The sequence below is a fragment of the Manacus candei genome, unplaced genomic scaffold (assembly GCF_025592945.1).
Source record: "Manacus candei isolate 608988 ecotype Guabito, Panama unplaced genomic scaffold, ASM2559294v1 h1tg000022l, whole genome shotgun sequence".
Taxonomy (NCBI): domain Eukaryota; kingdom Metazoa; phylum Chordata; class Aves; order Passeriformes; family Pipridae; genus Manacus; species Manacus candei.
This window is the reverse complement of record NW_026138070.1, coordinates 4,196,336-4,216,131: the sequence shown is the minus strand read 5'-3', so window position 1 is coordinate 4,216,131 and position 19,796 is coordinate 4,196,336. Positions and strand designations below refer to the sequence as shown.

The following is a 19,796-nucleotide window of genomic DNA, read 5'->3' as shown; positions in this document are numbered from 1 at the left end:
GAAATATCAAAAGAAAGATGTTTGTTTTGTTTGCAGTTTTTATGCTGCTGGGCTGAGGTTACTTCCAGTGTGAGTAAGTAGCCAACTTAGGGAAGGGAACAGACATGAATAAAGAAAGAACATTTTTGCCAAAATCAAGAGGAAATTAGAAAATTAAACTGCAGCCCTCAAAGGCTGATATATCTTTTGAGTTCACTTTTCTGTCCCTAAAGGTTATGGGTATTGAACTCATGGTGTTGAAAATCCTGCCCTTTCAAAGGGCACAGCCACCATCCCTTAACTCTGTCTCCAAAAAATATTACCTGTAAACCTAAAGGAATGTCCTTGAGGTTTCTCTCCTTTCCAAATACAGTCTAAAGGCCTTTCTGCCTGACCCTGAGTTAAATTTGCTGCAGTCCCCTCGTGACTGTGTTAAATACTGAACTTGCTGTACAAAACCCAGTGATGCAGCTGTCTAGGTGAGATGCTTAAACAGAATGGGAGGAAAATGTAAAGCTTTTCTTCTGTAGCTCTCAGACTTAAGAATGTGTTACTGCAAACTGGGTGTTGGAGAGGAATTTTAGGATTTGGAGCTGTGGAAGAGAGAAGGTTGGAATACAACATGAGTGGCTTCAAGAATTCTCCTCAAGGACTCTGTAACACTCTTAGTGAATTGTTGTTGCAACTCTTGTGTAAAAATCTTGAGAAACCAGTTTAGTTTGCCTAATGTATGCCAAAGGTTTATCTTAAAAAAACAAAATACAGTAGTGAGATAAGTTTTGAGACCAGGAGCACGGTGACTGTGTCTGTTCTGTGTTTGTTTTACCAGCAAATAATTAAAGGCTCATAAGATTATAGTAGCACTTATTTCAAGGCATGATAAAGCTGAACAGGAAGAAAATGCTCTTGTACCAGAAGATGTTGCTGAAGTGTTCCTTGTGGGGAAGCCACTGCACAGACTTCTCTGCCAGGGCAGGGGTGGTATTTTATCTTCTGGTATATTAAATACACATGTGAGAGAGTGGTACTTACATGCCAAGGGGAAAATCTAATTGAAAACAAAATGTCTCCCCCCCCAAAATCTGAAATTAATTTTTTTTGTGTAAAAAGGCAAATCAGTGGTGCTGTTAATCCTTCTGCTTGAGAAAATGAAGGTGAATAATCCTCCCCTTTTAAATTTACGTCTGTACTTCTCTCTGTTTCTGCCTCTTTCCTACTTTCCTGAAAGCAGCAAGCAGCTTCCCGAAAAAAATCACCCTTTTCCAGCCTTTAGCGAAAAGAAAACCCTAAACATTTTCTTCTTCCAGACACAGTGAGCCTGTAAATCTTAGAAAGCAGCACTTGTTCTGAATTGCCTTGGCTCAGTCTTCTCTCTTTCCAGGGGGGTGGCACTACAGCAGTGCATGTCCTGACCTGGGAGCAGCAGGGGAAGGCTCTCTGTGGGTTTTCCTCGGGTCTGTCTGTCCCTCTGAGCTGTTGGGCTCTCTCAGCTCCCTCCTGGCTTTTGTCTGTCCTCCTACACGGACTCTCCTCTCTCCCCACAGGACTATGAGAGTAAACTGCAGGCCCTGCAGAAGCAGGTGGAGACTCGGTCCTTGGCTGCTGAAACCACAGAGGAGGAGGAGGAGGAGGAAGAAGGTGAGTTTGAAGCTAAAAGTAATTTGGGTAAAGCCAAGCCTAAAGGAACAGTTGCTGTAGCATCTCTTTCAATAGACAGAAAACTTGCTCTGGGAAGCTGCAAAATCACTTTGATTTCTTGATCCATAATCCTCACAGCATAAAGATTTAAAATACCTATTTATGGGATAAGTTCCACGTGAAGAGCAGAAACACATCCCCGAATTCAGTTGATGTGTAAACTGGATTAGTTTAACCTCAGGCTTTGGTTTGGTGGTCTTGAATTTGAAGGAATCTCTCTCTTCTTGGCACTGACAGAGTTCAGATGTCTTAAGCCAAAATAACACTGTTGCCTTTGTTTCCTTGTTTTGATTTTGAAAGGGTTTTTTTCCTCCTTGGTAGGAGTTCTCAGCATTCTGTGACATGTCTGTATAATTCAATTTCTGGACAATAAATAGTTTATTATTCCCATAATACTTGCTTTCATTCCACAGTTTCAGATTTTGGCTTTAATAATGGTAAAATAACTTAAAATAATAGGAGTAGAATTCATTTTGTTTCCTCTGTTCCAAATCTCCTTTACTTGATCATTAAACTCCACTACTAAGTTTGAATCCAGTTTTTCCTCACTGAATAATGAAAATGCAGGGTTTTGTTTTCTCTTCTTCCAGAAAAGGTGTTGAGAACTTGATGACACAGTCAGCAGGAGCATTAGATGCTGCCTGTGATGGCTTTGAGATGAAGCCACAGTGTTTTATTTCTCTGTTTCTTTGCTCTCCCCAGTGCCCTGGACACGCCACGAGTACGAACTGGCCCAGTGGGCTTTCAGGAAGTGGAAATTCCACCAGTTCACTTCCCTGAGGGACCAGCTCTGGGGAAATGCAGTGTATCTCAAAGAAGCCAATGCAATCAGTGTGGAGTTAAAGAAAAAGGTGGGGACATGCAGAGCAGCTTTTTGAATTTTCTGACTCATCAGTTTTGCTTGTGTAATCCTGCTTCAAATGCTCCACTTGTGCTCTTCAAAGTTATGTCTCTTGCTTATTAATTTAAACTTTAAAAGAGTTTGGAAAATTGTGAGTCTCTGTTTCAGGCTTGTGGCTGAGTGAACATCCCATGCCAGTCTGGCTGATCCATTCTCCTCTCCTTCCTTTCCCTTTTGCTGTTCCTGCCAATACCATAAACACACGTTCATGTCCATCTCCCCTGGGCCCTGTATTTTCCTTTTTGCTTTCACCTTCCTGTGGTCATTCCTCTTTCCAAGAGCAGTGGGTGCTGCAGGATGTGCTGGGTCTGTAGTTTTCAGACCTCTGCTAGCTGTGACAGCAAAGGCAAGATGCGTGTTCTCAGCTGAAAATCATATTTTTTGCCATTTTGAGACAAACAAAAAAGTGACATAAAACCCCCCTGAATCTGTTCGGAGAGTTGCAAGTCAAACTGGCCTCATCATGGCTTTGTATTAGGTGTCTGTGCCTGACTTCTCAGGACTGAAGTGATGTTCCTTTTCCATCCAGGTGCAGTTTCAGTTTGTCCTGCTCACAGACACCCTCTACTCCCCTCTGCCTCCGGAGCTTCTGCCCACGGAGCTGGAGAAGACCCGGGACAACCGGCCTTTCCCTCGGACCGTGGTGGCTGTGGAAGTCCAGGATCTGAAGAATGGAGCAACACATTACTGGTCCTTAGAAAAACTCAAGTATGTAAACATTACTGGGCAAAAAAAATTCCTTATGTCAAAGGAACTTGGCTGAAAAATTTCCCCCCTTGCCTTTCCTTCTCCATTGTTCTTATTTTTCCTCTGTATCCTCCCAAATGCCAACTTTCTATGTCTTAAATACCAGCTTTCTAGATCCTTTGAATGGGTGCACTTGTTCTCCAGCATCTAACCTCACCTTCATATTTAATTTCTGTAATTTGAGGTTAGATTTTATGTTTTAAATCTAATAAGGCTCATCACAGCTCTTCTCTCTGCATTAATTCTTTTTTTACAGTCCTTTCACTGCAATAATACCCTTGCCACCTGCTTTATAAAACCTGGTAGTTAAGGGCATAATTTGTAATAAAAAGCTCAAATGAAGAAGATTCTGTTTCTCTGGAAGCTACACAAATTCTGATTAATATGAATTATTTCCAACACATGTAAATGACATTTGTCTTTTCCCTGTTCTCAAAATACTGACTGAAGAACTTTTTCCTACTAATAACTTCCAGACAAAGGGTCTTGCAGTGTGAAACACTTGTTCTCTTTAATTAAATAAATAAATAGATAAATGAAAAAAAGTCTACAGTGGAATCCACTCACTTTTGAATCAAAATGCCAACATTTCTGGAGTGGAATGCAAAGAGCTGCCAAAATTACTCAGCAACGTGGTTGGTTGCAAAAAAAAGGGAAGCAAAAAATCTGCCAGAATTAGAAGAATATTTAGACTGGGTTGAAATCCAGGATTTTTGTGAGCTCTGCAGTGACCTTGCCTACAGGTTTTTTCCCAGAATCCATAACACCTCAGAGCATTAGTGCAGCCCCCAAACTGAGGGTGCAGCCTCTGGGTTTGGTTCAGGCGAAGTCAGCGTTGCCTCACTTGGCGTTCCTGCTCGTTCCGCTCCACCCTCTCCTCGGTTTCTCATTCCTGCTTTCCCGTGTGCAGGCAGAGGCTGGAGCTGATGCGGGAGATGTACGACAGGGCAGGGGAGATGGCCTCCAACAGCCAGGACGAGGGCGAGAGCACCATGACGGGCAGCGACCCCTTCTACGACCGCTTCCACTGGTTCAAGCTGGTCGGGAGGTACGTGCCACACCCTCCCTGCTGCTGCACTGCCCGCTCCTGGGGGAGCCCTGGCTCGGGGTGTGGTGATGGACTGTGTGGCCTCTGTGTCACTCGTGTGTTTTGTCCTGCAGGGATTTCTCAGAGGCTTAAAATACAGTGGAGAGCAGAAAATGCTCTCTGGAGTGTTGCCAGTTCTGGTGTGAACTGGTGGATTCTGATTGGAGTGAACCCGTAGTAAGTTACAAGTTTATTTAAAAGAATGTAGCCAGCTAAATTCTATCCAAAGTCGCTGGAGCAGAGCTGTGAGAGTGTGAAGAACACTGGAAAAGTGGCCCAGGGTCTTACTTACATATGTGGTTGTAATAGTTTGATCATTCCCTAGGGAAGTATCTGATGGGATTCTTTAATATGTCCTGATGTTGGCTGCACCTTTGCAATATTTTGATTTGCAGAAATGCTGTGTTGGCAATAAGAGTCGTAGCTCTTTTAAATGGATGTGCTCTCAAGATCTTTATGTTGACATTCCTTTTCCATTTGCTTCCTGCTCCGTTCAAGGACACTCTTTCCCCCGACTTTGTTGGCGAATCCCTCCCCTCGCGTTCCGTGGCGGTGCAGGTGGTTTGAAGCCTTTGCTTGTTGTTCAGGTGGTCTCTGTGCTGATGGCAACAAACAGCTGTTAAATGAACATTCTTCTTTCCCCTGGCCCCGCTCGGTGTCCGTTGGCTGGTTCCAGCTCCCCCATATTCCATGGCTGCGTGAACGAGCGCCTTGCCGACCGCACGCCCTCCCCCACTTTCTCCACGGCCGACTCCGACATCACTGAACTGGCTGATGAGCAGCAGGATGAGATGGAGGACTTTGATGATGAGGCCTTTGTGGATGACACTGGCTCCGACGTGGGAACTGAGGAGGGATCAGACCTCTTCAATGATGGGCGCGACCCGTTTTACGACCGATCCCCCTGGTTCATTTTAGTGGGAAGGTTGGTGAGGTTCCTCTGAGAATGGCCAAAAGGGACCAGCTCTTGCTGCAGACTGCAATGGCTTTGCCTTGTGCTACACAGAATATCTGTCAGTCTAGCCAAAATATCCATGAATTGGAATGGCCAGAGAATGAGTGTAGTCCAACATGATGTTTTAAGTTCCCATGTCATGTCATTAAGTTCCCATGTCATAAGTTTTAAATTCCCATATAGACCTAAATAATAATTGAGAAAATAGCCCTTAGATGCAACAATGTGAGTAAATCTATTTCTAGAGAACTGTTGCAATGTAGGGTGACTGGGTTTGCTTCTGTGCAGGATTTAAACATCATTCAGAGAGTTCTCTACTCAGCCATCACAGGATCACTGGGATAGAATTGTAGGATGGCATTTTCTCCTGTAGAAGAGAACCCAAGTATTGTGGAAAGTCTTTAAGTCCAGTCCAATAAACCCTTTTTTTTTTTTTTGAAAACCCATTTAACATCCTCTGCGTATGAAGAGAAAAGGTGGCATGAGGAGAAAGAAGAATGGTTCTTTCTGGATGAGGAAAAGGGTATTCTCTGAGATGATTTGGCTTCTCAGATTATATTTGACCCTCTGTGGACAGTATTACCTAGTGAAAGGTCATCATCACTGCAATTTGCTGACTGGGAGTGTTTATCAGCACTTTCCCAAGGCACTGTGCTTGAATTTCTGAAGCAGGTTTGCTTCATGTATTAACCAGTTTGCCAGTCTAAAAACAATGAGGGCATTATCAGACCTCAGTCTGTTTTGTAGACCCTCAGGACAGCAAGCTGCATTAAAAAAATGTAGCACTTTGCCCTGTTTCTTCATTAATAGTCTTGCTAAAACATGTTTCTCATGACAAGAAACAGAAATATTTTTATTTAGTGGCTTGGCTCCCCTCTCTGCTGCTTCCCACTCCCCCAGTGATGCTTTTGTGCTTCCTTGCTTCCCCTGTGAGCCAAAGTCCTGGTTAAAGCAGGGAGAGGGGGGTGTTTGCCACAGGTGTGGTACAAAAAAAAGGCTCCATGGCCAGTGGAAGGGAGGAACAACGGTGGAGGGACCAGAGCTTGGCTTTGTCCTTCTCTGTGCCTGTGAGCAGGAAAGACTCCACGGGCAGAAAGGTGCAGTTGCCTCAAGTGCAGGAAACTTGGCTGCATTATTTGTGAAAAGGAGGGATTGAGTTTGCTGGTCTTGATCAAGCTTTTAGATCAGTGTAGCTGTGTTGTCAAACCTCAGACTTCATCTGGAGCGGGGCTTGGAACCTCCTCGATCTAGTTTTTGAAACAAAAATTGCTAAAGTTGCCAGAAGTTGCATTAGTCCTGTGTGACCTCTGAATTTGTGCCCTTACGTGCAGTGCCTGATAATGTGGTTTATAAGATGTAATTCTTTCAGGTTAATCTGATTCAGGTTGGGAGTCAGTTTGGGAAAAGCCATGTGAGCTGTTTGGGGGTGGCTGTCAGCTCATTAAAGCCCAGGGCTGCTCCCTGCCCCTGCCTTGGCATCCACAGCCTGTGCTCCTGGAGCTCCTTCAGAGCTTGGGAAAGAGTTGGGCTATTCATCCTCATTTCACAAACTCCTCAGGAAGCACAACACAAGCTGAGCAAATACAGTGTAAAATGAGAACAGTTGTGCTTCCTGGCAGTGGCACAAGTTGCTTCCCATTCCCTGTTTTACAGGGAATTCTGAGCTCTGTCTCCATGGACAGACACACGGAGCTGCAGCAGTTCTGGGTGGGAACTGCCCAGGCTGAGCTGGGAGTTGTACTGAAGAATGGAGCTGAGTTTGGATTGTCTGGGTAGAGAGCTGAGGGACTTTTTCCCAATTATTGGTTTCTATTTCTGTTCTGTTCTTCTATTGTGCCCATTCTGTCAGCAGAAAGCTGATTTTAGACTGTCCAGCACCACTGAATAGGAACTATTTTGAGTCCTCAGTGTCTTCCATCGTGAGACTTCTACTTTTGAGCAGTGACTTGCAAGGACCAGGGATATGTCCATCCACACAGATCTTGTCCTAGCACAAGGTTCAGTTTATAACAAACCCCAAATTCCAGCTGTGTACTGGGCCATATGCTATAGAATGTGTAGGACAAGTAAATGATTTTTAATATTTTTGGGGGTTTCATCAGCAATGACAAGTGCAGGTCATGAAGGAGAGGAGAAATGGATCCTGTAGTTACTCAACTCCTTGGCCATCACAGTTATTTTTTTTTTCCTCTCTCTGTGCTATGACTGTCTTTTATTTGTAACTTTTAAAGAAAAGGAAAAAAAGAGCTGGTCCCTTTAGCCATCTCTTCTGGCATGCTGGGCTGTCTTTAAGGCTGATTCTGTTTATGGTGTGACATATCAAGCATTTGCTCTGTTTTTAAGGGAGGTGGGAGAGGACTACGGGGTATTTCATTTAAATCTTGAAGTGTTTATTTTAAAAATATCCACCATCATTCTGAGTTCTGTTGGTTTTGTTTTAGTTCTTTTAAAAAAATCATGTTTGTTAAGTTTAATTTCTAGTTCTGTTGTGAGTATGCCATTCTACCTCACCAATCTTTCTGCTAATCCAGCTCCCCTCTTTCAGTCTGCTGGGCTAAGGTGCAGGGGGACACTTAGGGGATGTTTGGGGAGTGGGAATCCTCCTGGATGAGGGAAGAGGAGGAGGAGAACCTTAAGATTTCGTGCCCTCCTGACCTGGCACTGCCTCGTGCTGCAGCAGATGGAATGGCACTGGGAGCAGTGTTGCTGCAGGAACCAGCTCTGGTTTGGTCCAGCCTGTGTGCAGTTGCTCTCCCTCCCACGGAAGAGATCCAGCATTTTCACCAACAAACAGGAAGCTTAAAACTTCTTGCATTATGTGCTTTTCTTTGTCCAAGTCAAAATGACTCTGGTGAACCGAGTGACTGGATGGAGGGAAGTTAAGGAAGAGGAGAAATAGCTTTTTGTTTTTCCTTGGGATGGTCACGTTGTAGTTGTTACTCCAGCTGAGTGCTTTGGCTGTCACGTGTTGAGCAGCGGCTTCAGAACTTTTGCCATGCAAATAAACAGGTATTTTTGTTTTTCATGCAGGGAATACTTTCACTTTCCATTAGTTTTGGTCTGAGGTGGGAAGGTTTCTGTGGTGCCTGACTCTTGGAGTTAGTGAGACTCCCTTTCACTGGGCACATCAGTGCAAGGCTCTTCGGATTCCTTCCTGTTGGGAAATGTCTGTTCTCCCTGGCTTGAAATGTGATTTTCAAACAGGGTCTGTTTTTTGTGTTCAGCAATTAACCACACCCCTTCCTGAACTCCATCCCTGAGCCAGTCCAAGTCAGCAATTCCACCTGTTACAGTTGGAGTCATCTGCTTTCTCAGATGAGCATCACCTGAAATTTCAAAGCTGGAAATGAAAATGATATCTTAGAGGAAAAAAAAAAAAAAATTAAACTTCTCATTTTGCTACTTTAAATTTAGTCTCTTCTCCCTTCCCCTGCTTTACCAGTGCTTACCTCACTTTGGAGCAGACTGAAAAGGAATTAAATCCTAATCTTAGTGAAGTGTTACGTTGCAGTTGTTTTTTCTGTTGTTGTTGTATGGTTTCCTTCATTTTTTTTGTTTTGCTACTTTTGTAGCCTTATTAATCATTCTCTTCTCTATTGCATTTTGTCATCACTTTGGTTTTTAGTAGCATTATTTCTGTGTCTTCGGTTCACAACTGACACCTCTTTGACCACCTTGTCATTCCAAGAGAATTAATTCATCCCAAGGAGCAGCACTTCCCTTTGGTCATGCAGGACTTGTCCTGGGAATGTTAAACCATAACAGTTACAAATTAGAGGAATTAATTATATGCAATACTAAAGACTGATAAAAAGAACTGCAAGAAGGGAATTAGTTGAACAGATTACTGTTGCTTAGTATAATTTAACGTGCATAAGTTGATTAAAATTACATAATTGGTCACTTTAAATTTCATGACTGGTAAAAGTATTGGTTAAACTTTTATGCATCTCAGTACTTTTCTGAACTCTGAAACAGGTTGCTTAATAAGTAAATAAAGGCTTTCATCTCCCCTTGTTGAGAGCTGTTATTTACCTGCCTTGTTGGGCTTCTCAACACTTACTGTTTTTCTCAGACTAATCCCACTGAAGTGTGATACTTCAAAAACTTCTGCAACTCATTGCAGGAACATAAAATAACTTAGTTAAAGAAGTTAGTCTGACTTTTAATTAAAATCTATACAATTAAACTGATTAACTTATTGTTCCAAAATAGACCCTGCTTGTATATAACTTTAGAAGTTAGTGACTGGCAGGATCATCCACTTGTGGGCCTAAATGCTGCTTTTCCTTTTGTAGACTAGAATTCCTGAGTGGTTGCTCCAGAGTACTGCTGTGGTGTTTTGGTCTTTGTTTTATTTTGTTTTTTAAAGAAATAAATATAGTGCTCCTAAAGAGGTTTAGCTTTGAAGACTGACAGTCTTCCACTGTGTGCACACTCAGTGACTCTTCCAAGAAACCTGAGTGATGACTTATGGTTTGTTGGGGGGATTCTGACTATTCTGCATACAGGGTTACCAGAGGAATATAAAAGAGAGAAAACATTGTCAGTCTGGTTTTAAAAGACAAAACATTGTCAGTCTGGTTTTTATATGTTCAGTAAAAATTTGAGGCTGTTTGAGTAGATCAATTCCCTTTTAATTTATCACTTCAAACTACCTCGGTGGAAAATTCTTTATAATACAATATACAGTGTATATATATATATAATAGAACATATAATACATGTTCATACATATCTGTACATATAATATATAATACAATATACAATGCATATATAATACAATACATAATACATATTCATACATATATGTATGTATAATATGTAATACAATATACAGTGCATATGTAATACAATACATAATATATATTCATACATATATGTACATATAATATATAATACAACATGCAATTCTTTATAAGTAGTTCTCTAGTAGATTCTACCATCTTGTTAACAGCTCCATTCACAACTGTGGTGCATCTCCAATTACCTTCCATACAGCCATCATCTAGAATTGTGTCCTCCATATGTTTGTAGCTCATTAATGTGAGCCCTGTGTCTTCAGTGAGCATTTTGAGCTCAATTTAGAGCATTTTGTGGCTGCCCTTGGCCCTGTGTGGGCAGGATGGACCCAAGACCTCCTGCAGGTCTGAGAGATGGAGTGGAGTGTCTGGAGATTTGAGTGGCCCAGTAGCCAACTGAACTCTGAGCCTGGTTTTGTGCATCATTGCCTAATGCTGGTTGTGTTTTCCTTCCTCCCTTCCCAGAGCATTTGTGTACCTGAGCAACCTGCTGTACCCGGTGCCCCTGATCCACAGAGTGGCTGTTGTGAGTGAGAAGGGAGAGGTCCGAGGGTTCCTACGTGTGGCAGTTCAGGCCATTGCAGGTGAGACACTCTGAGGGCTCCCCGGGGCAGCTCCTGGCTCTGGGAACTGCTGCAGCTTCAAAAACCAGCCAAACAAATCAGACCTTCTGTACTCCAACTGGATTTTCGTGTTGCAGAGAACTCTCGCTCTCTGTTGTGAACTCGCTTTTGAATCAATGTCATTTGTTATGTCATCATATGGACCAAGCTCAAATAAATGTTGAAATAATGCTGCTGATCAGATTGTGAAGGGATGGGGTTGGTCACTGGAGTTTGTACCTGGCAACTACTGCAACACTGTTTTCTAGGACAGTGAAAGAGCTAACCAGGTTCAGTGAGTCTGAAAACTAAAAATAAACCGAAGATTCTTCTTTCCTGCACCCCATGTAAATAGTGGACAAGGGCACTGCAAGTTTGATAGTTGTGGTGACTGGCAGCAAAGCTAAATGTACCAAATTTTTGCTGTACTCCAACTGTTCTCTTAAATAACTCTCTGAAATGTGCTTCCCCAGTGTCTGACAAGAGCAGGTGAAGTTGTTGCTGAAATGAGTTTTCAGCACGGTATAAACAGAAACCAGCAGCAGTTTTCCCCTTCATTACCTCTCTAAAAGTGTTGAGACTTAGGAGCTGCTTTAACACACTGCTTAATTCCCAGCTTCCCAGAGGAGAAGGTGGATATCTGGGATGGTAAGTGCCCTTGGATGTGTGCTGGAGATGAGCTGCAGCTCACTAGGGAGTTGCTGATATTTTACACTTGTTCAGTGGGAGGTGGGCTTAGCTGGTGGTCAGCCATGCCTTACCCATGCTGGGCAGAGCACACATCCTTCCCAGAATTTGTCCTTTCCAGCAGTGGCCAACTGCCAGCAATTCTTTCTTGTTTAGGAAGGGTAACCCTGGAAGCTTCACTCTCCATGGGAACCTATAATGAAATCTCACACTGAAGATGTATAAGAATCACTCTGGCAGGGATTAAAGCAAGTGACTTAAAATCTGTTTTATTGTGCACAAAAGACTCGTTTCTAGTTTGGTTTGGTCTCCTTAGAATTGACTGAACATTTCCAAATAAATACTTTATTTATCCATCCAAATAAATAGAATACACCATGGCTAATAGAAATCAAACTGGGGACATCTCTTGAAAAAGGACCATGGCATTATTTGGTCCCTAAGCAAAGCTTTGGAACACATTCAGAATCTTGGGATTTCTCCTGCAAACATGCCTTTAGTGTGGAAGAAATCCCTGGCATTTAACCAGGCCCTGTTGTTGTTGCTCTCCATGAAGAGGAGGAGGTTAAATGGGCAGACTGTGTGCACAGAGCTGCCTTTCAGACTTCCAGCATGTGCTGGGGGAGCTTTGCTGGTGTCACTGCTGAGCTCAGGGCTGCAGGAGTTGAGGTGGCAGTTCAAATCGGGGTTAGTTTACCTCAGTATCATAACCAGGAGTAAATAAATGATCAAAATGAGTACTAAAGTTGGTTTGCATTTAAAATTCTCTGAAGTATATTCATAATGAAACTTCATACCTTGTCTTGTGGTTTGCCCATGCTGGAGTTGATGATGGGTAGATAGATTTCTGACATGAGTTTTTCCATCACTGACTCCAACCTGTCATTTTTTTGCTCCCTGGACTGGTTTCCATTGTAATGAGAATTCCCATTTCAGTGACTCTGAGGTGTTTTCCCTCTGCTCCCCATCACTTAAAATTTATCTTTTTTTCCCCTATTTTTTTAGCTGATGAAGAAGCCCCAGATTATGGATCTGGTATCCGACAGTCTGGCACAGCTAAAATTTCCTTTGACAATGAGTACTTTGATAAGGTAAGAAGTCTTAGAATTGAGTTGGTTTCTTTGAGTGTAGTAGCTTGTGCTTCTAAATAAAGAATCTGTGTTGTAGGGGAAGAAGGAGAAACTGCAGGAGTTTGTTACAAGCCAATTCATTTAATTTTTCAGAGCGATTTTTCTTCAGTTGCAATGACTCGGTCTGGGCTGTCACTGGAAGAATTAAGAATTGTGGAAGGGCAAGGACAGAATTCAGAGGTTACCACTCCTCCAGAGGAGATCAACAGAATGAATGAGCTGGGTAAGCAAGAAATATGTGGTAGTTTTGGAGAAGTTAAGGGAAATCTGGGACACTTTGAGTCAGAGACAGAAAGGGGGTCCAAGTGTCCTTCGTAAATATGATAGTTGGGGAGAGGTGAAACCTGTGGGTTGCATGTGAGAGATTCTGGAGTTACTCATTTGAAGAACTGTGCTGAAAAACACAGCACAGGTGTTTGGATCTTTTGATTATCAGTAACTTATTAGGGTTCAAAATTAAAAAAAATGCGATGGGACTAAACTGTTTCTGAAGGAATAATTTAAGAAAAGAGAGGAGGAGGGAAAAAAAAAAAGAAAAAAAAGTGATTTCCTGTGGGTTGTTTGTGTGTCCCTAAGACTTGAAGTCGGCCACTTTGGATGGGAAGATGACTCTGGAAGGATTCACTGAGGAGATTGGGGACCACCTGAAGCTGGGCAGCGTGTTCACCTTCCGGGTGACAGTGCTCCAGGCCAGTGGCATCCTGCCTGAATATGCAGACATTTTCTGCCAGTTCAAGTAAGAATTTGTCCTTATTTACATCAGGCAATTAGTGGTTTGACAGAGCAATGAACAGTGGGCAGCAGAGGGTCTGATGGAGAGCTTTTCACAGCAGAGGAAAACACCTTGTGAGTTACTGGCATCCCTGCTCCCTGCTTTGTGTTAGCAGGTGTTAAGGAATAAAGTTGTGCAGAAAGGAATTAGGAATCAAAGTGGACTCTTAAATTAGTAGTTTAGAGATATCTTAAGATTTTAAGCTTAATTCAGTATTAGATGGTACCTAAGCTCAGCTGGAATGAAAGCTGCATGAGCCTTGAGTAAATCAGTAGCTCAGCAGTGCAAGTGTTCTTTGGCTTCTGTTCTTAAGAAAGAGAATAAAAAATGGGAATAATAAAAACATTAAACAAGTACAGGAACTGTGGTTCTACAAGACTAGGGTATTCCTGGCTTTAGGCCATCACTCAGCTCCCTGTAAAGTTCCAGCAAAATAAATTTATTGTAGGATTTTAAGGTTTCCTTTCAGTGTTGGGTTCGGAGCACAGCAATCTTCATTAAACCATTCTGTGGTTGTTGACTTTTGTTTGATTTTCTTTTTTTTTTTGTTTTCCAAAAGCTTTCTGCACCGGCACGATGAAGCTTTCTCAACAGAACCCCTCAAAAACAACGGCCGAGGGACTCCCCTGGGCTTCTACCACGTTCAGAATGTGAGTAAAGCTTGGCAGGAGGGGTGACTGTGCAGTTGTGTGTCTCTCCTTCAAGGCAAGGGGAGTTATTTAGAGCAGGCAGTAAGAGGAGTGATCAGGTGGATGATATAATCCCCGATGGAAACCAAAATACAGAATGATTCCGTGTGGCAGATTTAACTCTTCATTTTCACCTCTGCTTCCTGCCATTGAAATCTTTGCTTCCTTTCCAGGATGTGCAATGAGAACAGTCTGGAGTTCAGGAAATAAACCATATGTGTGAATAGCAGTGCCCATGATCTCAGATGAACTGAATATACCTATTTTTATGAACTGTGTAATCCTTTGGTTACGTGCAGCCTCCTCTTCTCTCATTTGAAATGCCTTATGCTGGGGCTTTCATTCTCTCCTTCATCAGAGAGTAGAATTAATGCCTAAATCAAAAAGGAATGCAGGTGCTTTTATTGTGAGGGACACTAAGTGCTATGAGCAATACTTCCTTTTTGAATGGCTCCTTTTCTTCCCTCCTTTGCCTCCCAGATCGCTGTGGAAGTGACGGAATCCTTCGTGGAGTACATCAAAACAAAGCCCATTGTCTTTGAGGTCTTTGGGCATTACCAGCAGCATCCCCTCCACCTGCAAGGACAGGACCTCAACAGGTAGTGGTCACTGCTCTGGCACAAAGGCAGTTTGGGATCATGCTCAGGTTAGCTCTGCAGTTTTCCATGCTCCTGAAATTATACAGCCACACCCTCACAAGCAGAATTCCTGAGGGAGGTAAGAGTGAGTGAGAGAGACCCAGTGTGGTAATGGGTGGAATTGTTCTACCATCTCAAACACTGTTCTGCCAATCCATCTGCATCCACCACCATTCCTGGTGGTGGAATATTGTACTGGGAGCCTCAGCTGTGATCTGTGAGCTCTGGGAAAACCTTCACAGTGCTCCAAGGGCATTGTTCCCTCAGGGCAAGTGGCCTCGTGCATAAGGGTAGGATGACAAAAGGAGGGATGAGACTGGGGGAAAACAAAAGGTTGTCAGCCCTTTGACATGTTACTGCCAAAGTTGCCAAGCATTTGAATTTTTGGAGGTAGGGAAAGGACCCCTGTTCATCCTTGTCTTCAGAGCTTAAGGGGGGAGCCTGTTGAAGAGGCTGATTTTTAGAAGAAATGCCAGCCAAGGCTTGTTCCTTTTCCTGAAGTTATTTTGGGAAATGCTTGTTACCTCTTGAACTTTTCAGTGCAGAATGGGGGTAGAGCTGTTGGAAGTTGTAATTTTTTTATTTATTATTTTTACTGACATCTAGGATTGGTGAAGTTAAAACAGAAAAAGGACATAGGTTAGTGGGCTGAGTCCACTTCTTTTCCTGGCACTTGGTATTTACCTGTCTTCAGAGAATTGTGAGGATCTTTTTAGAGACAAAAATGAGTGTATATATACAAAAATGCAGGTGTGTACGTTTAAATAAAACGTATTTTTCATGTTAACTGCCTCTGTACTGATAACTCTTTTCATTTCTCTGTAGCCCTCCACAGCCTTCCCGAAGATTCTTTCCTCCCCCCATGCCACTGTCAAAGCCAGGTGAGAACAGCTCTCTGACTGTCCATCACAGGTCTGCTTCCTCCTGAAAGTGGAGGTTGTAGTGTATTCCTGAGGTATCCAGGACACTGAGAAATGTAAGGGAGTGAGTGTTGGGAAGGGCACTGAGTCTGCCTTTGATGGTTCTCTCTCCCTTTTTATGCGTTTTGTTTTTATTTCTCTGCAACCTCCTCTGCAGGAAGTGCTGCTGGGTTTGTTAAAGGGTAGAATTCCATTGCTGAGGTGTTGACCATATTCCATGAGATCTGGCTGTGGCTCTCCCTGTGCTTACTGAGCACCTGACTGCAAATTTGCTTGTTCATTAACCACGTCATCTTTTGCTCTCTCCCACTGTCACGTAGCGAGTCAGTGTTGTTGAAATGATCCTTGTTTCCTTTGCCTAACTGCATTAATGCATGCTGAACTCTGAACTCTGTTGCAATTTTTTTCCCCCATTTCACCTTTTAATTTCCTCCTTCTTTGTGTTTCTCTCACCTGCATATTTCTACCATCCTTTTTTTTTTTTTATGTGTGTGTGTGTGTCCCATTCCCTCTGCAGACCATGAGAGGAAAATTGAGTTGATTAGGTATCTAATGTCTGGCTATGTGAACGTGCATGTGCTGAACACGCTCTCCGAGCATGCCAACGTTCTGGCCTCCTCTGCTGTGGCTGCTTTCCAGGATGGAGCTGACCAGCTGCCACCTTTTCTCTTTCTGCCTGTTCCCAGTTGTCAGAGTGAGCGGGCTCCTAAACGAGATGGTTAGTAGCCAACCTTGATCTCTGGTAGATGTAGAAGTAGTTCCAAAACGTACTTCAAAATTCCTTTTTTTTTTTTTTTTTTCCTTTGCCATGTAGTATTCTTAGGACTAGAAGCTGCCATGGTTGTGGTCATGGAAGGATGATGCTGTGCTGAAGTTTAGGGCTATTTTAGAGAGAACCATGTAGACATTTTAGACAGAACCATATAGACAGCCTATAGGCTCCAGTGTGCTGGGAGTCACAGATTTTTCTGTGGCACTGCATCTATTCCCTGAAACTTCCTGGACCTCTGATTTTTACTGTGTTTTGCATATAGTTTTGTCATCCTGGGATGAGAGAGGCAAATGAAAACACAACCAGCTGGAGTGGAAACAGTCTGCTGTGTTCTATACAGCTTTCCTTCTTGCTCATCTTCCTTTTCTACCACTAACACTGCTATTCCTCACTTCCATTGTGTTCTGTTTTATTAAAATCAAAAAATGGCATGCTGGCTATTAATTGTGCCAGAGCAAGTCTGTGAGAATGTCTAGAACCAGCTTTCATGTTTGGTTAAACGTGTCTTTCTGTTGTTTTTCCTCTTCTGGTGCTTTTGAGTTTCTCTGCTTAGCAGTAAACTGGGGTGACCTGGGTGTTGAATGTTCCTCCTGCTGCCAGCAGGGCTGAGTTCAGTTGTGATGAGTTCCTGAAACGATGGGTACAACAGGGTTACTACCCTGAGTAATGTATGAGAAGAGTAAATGCTGAGCCTCACTCTTGCTGCCTCACAGGATGGAGCTGTGCTGTGAATAACTGATACCTGTAAAATCTGTCCCTCTGAGGGAGCTGCTGTTTCACCCAGAAAATACACAGAATTTAAGAGACCCCACAGGCACACCTGGAAGGACCTTTTCTTAACTGGGGACTGTTATGCCCTTCCAGTGCTTGGGAAATTTAATCCTGGTGGATGTTGAAGGATACACAGAGGTGTGAAGGTGGGAGAACCTAAAGAACACCTGAGCAAGGGAAGAATGGGGCTTGAGAGGCCAGAAGGTGGAATGATTACTTGGCTTAATAAAAACAGCAAGGTTACCATGTGAAAGGAGAAAAAATGGAAAATCAATTGCAGGGTTACAAAAATCCCTGTCAGACTGCACAGGAACTGAGCTTTTTAAAATGTTCCCATTTCCAAACATGTAATGAGTGAACAGATAAGAGGAGTCAAGCAATGATAACTAAAAGGTGTGATGTGAGTGTGTGAGAGGGGAGTATCAGGTTATTTCCAGAATTTCAGTTATCCCATTACTTTTTTTAACATGGTTTATCCCTACGTTTGTATGAAAGGAATTAGAGAGGATCTGGCCAGTAATAATCACTAATACCAAGAGATAAGAAGCTCAGAAACATACTTTGGCAGGATTAAGGCTCTGGAATAAGTCTTGTTCAGCCCTTTTACATATACAATATCTTATCCAAGTGGTGCAGGAGTCTGGCATTTTGTGGCATCAAGAAGTGAAGACTGAAGTTTTAAGTTCTGTATTTTTCCTCTTACATGGGGAAGGGGAAATATACTTTTTGAGTGAGTAATGCTGCAGATGAACAGACCCAAGCAATTCTAAACCACAAACTGTGATGCACATTTGAGGAATCTTCTTTTCTGTGGATCTAGAGAGGCTGTGCATTTTTCCAAGCCCTTTGGATACACTTTTGTTTCATTATTTAACCTTTTTTGTTTTATTCTAGTAACCTAGATTTAAAAAAAAACAAAACACTTTGAGAAATAACAATTGCTGCAAGCCCAATCATTTTCATGGAGAAATCTCTGCTCTGCATATGTACATAGAATATGTAGGATCACTGAAATGGCACATTCCCATCAACCCTGAGCAAGATTTACTTGTTCAGTCTTTGTAAACTATTGTTTTTCCTTCTTTCTTTTTTTTCTGCCTTGAAGTGCCAGCTACAAAGCTGAACACCATGAGCAAACCCAGCTTGGGCCAGAGTGTGAGCAAATACGACCTCCTGGTATGGTTTGAGATCAGTGAACTGGAGCCAACAGGGGAGTAAGTCCTGTGTTAATATTTTATGTTTCAAGAACAGTGGTTTATGGGAGTTTGAGGTTTTTTTTCCCCTTTGTTCTGTTCAGACCAGGTTTATTTTTAGCAGTTGTCTTTGGGTGGGGTCCTGGCTGGTTGATGGTGATGGGATGTAACTACTGCTGGCATTAGTTGTCCCCATTGGAAAGGAGGAAAGACACAGAAAAACATCCTTTCATCCCCTTGGAAAGGACTTAAGAGAGAGAATGACATTCCTTCACACTTGAAGTGATCCTTCCACTGAGAACTCCATGCACACTAACTGAACAGGCACTGGGAAAACTTACCTTGTGTGGGCCATGAGTTTCAATCCTTTGTGTCACCAGAGACTTTATGCTCCAGAAGTCATCCAGCAGGTCCTGTTTTGTGTTCATCTCTGATACAAAGAAGGTTTTCCCCGGTAGGTCTTTAGGCTCTTTATTCCACAGAGTTTTCCAGAAGTACTGGAAGTACAATGTACAATATTTCTGTATTTCACTGATCCTGTAGTGCCGTGAGGAGCCCTGAGGAGTCTGAGAGTAGGAGCCATAAGTAGTCTGAGAGTAGGTAGAAAGAAACACTCTTTGTCTTCAGATATCCTATGGAGAGGTAACTGCTGGCAGCAGAAGTTGCTGTGCTGGTCCGTCTTTCCTCCTGTTGATTCCACTGTCTCCCACAGGTACATCCCTGCCATTGTGGATCACACCGGGGGCCTGCCCTGTCAGGGGACCTTCCTGCTCCACCAGGTACTGAGGAAAGCTGTGGAACAGCAAGTTGCATCTCTGCAGGGGGGGACAGAATGCTGCTGAGTGGGTTTGGCATCTTTCCTGCCCTCCTTTCCCAGCCAGCTGTGCCATGAGAGCCGCAGGGTCAGGCAGCCCTCAGTCTGTGCTCAGTCTGGTGGCTTGTTTGGGCCCCAGGATATTGCTGTTCCTTTTGCTTATCAGTGTGAGTCCCACTCAGGAAAGATGAAAGCCTTTTAGAAAGCAGGAACCTTTGGGACCAGGTTTGTGCCCTCAGTGTTCTCCTGCATCTCTGCCAAGGGCACAGAAGGGTCACATGGACTCAGCTTCCATTCACTCTGTGTCACTGTGACTCTGCTCTACAAAATGACCATGTCTCAGTGCATTTTAAATACCTCTTGTAATCCTTCATAACAGTTTGTCTTTAGCTAGATTCTAAAGATAATCCTAGTTAAATATGGTCTCTAGGTTTAAAGTTATGCTTTTTCTTTAAAGTTGTGCTTTTTCCACTCTCAAATGCTCAGTTCCTTTTCATGGAGTTTACCTGTGACTTCCATTGCCTCTTGTCCTTAAAATAATAGGAACAGTTCTAATAGCTTAGGAATAATGGTCATATTCCAATAATTCCCTTGGAAGAAAAAAGTTACTTAGTCCTGGATTTACCAGTGTCCTCATCA

General features: G+C 42.9%; 1 protein-coding gene across 8 annotated transcripts in view; it reads left to right on the top strand.

Moving 5' to 3' along the window:
- The window catches only part of KIF1B (kinesin family member 1B), an 86,426-nt gene that overhangs the window by 50,173 nt on the left and 16,457 nt on the right, over positions 1–19,796 (top strand). For 5 of the 8 annotated variants that reach the window (XM_051786194.1, XM_051786193.1, XM_051786191.1 and 2 more), the window contains 14 exons: positions 1,524–1,617; positions 2,380–2,528; positions 3,108–3,286; positions 4,236–4,373; positions 5,089–5,337; positions 10,635–10,753; positions 12,464–12,549; positions 12,682–12,811; positions 13,165–13,324; positions 13,920–14,010; positions 14,530–14,648; positions 15,513–15,568; positions 18,256–18,364; positions 19,056–19,122. In XM_051786194.1, the coding sequence (XP_051642154.1) occupies positions 1,524–1,617; positions 2,380–2,528; positions 3,108–3,286; positions 4,236–4,373; positions 5,089–5,337; positions 10,635–10,753; positions 12,464–12,549; positions 12,682–12,811; positions 13,165–13,324; positions 13,920–14,010; positions 14,530–14,648; positions 15,513–15,568; positions 18,256–18,364; positions 19,056–19,122 (1,746 nt within the window). The remainder of the gene's footprint in view (positions 1–1,523; positions 1,618–2,379; positions 2,529–3,107; positions 3,287–4,235; positions 4,374–5,088; positions 5,338–10,634; positions 10,754–12,463; positions 12,550–12,681; positions 12,812–13,164; positions 13,325–13,919; positions 14,011–14,529; positions 14,649–15,512; positions 15,569–18,255; positions 18,365–19,055; positions 19,123–19,796) is intronic. The other 3 variants (XM_051786198.1, XM_051786197.1, XM_051786196.1) reach the window with 1 other exon arrangement.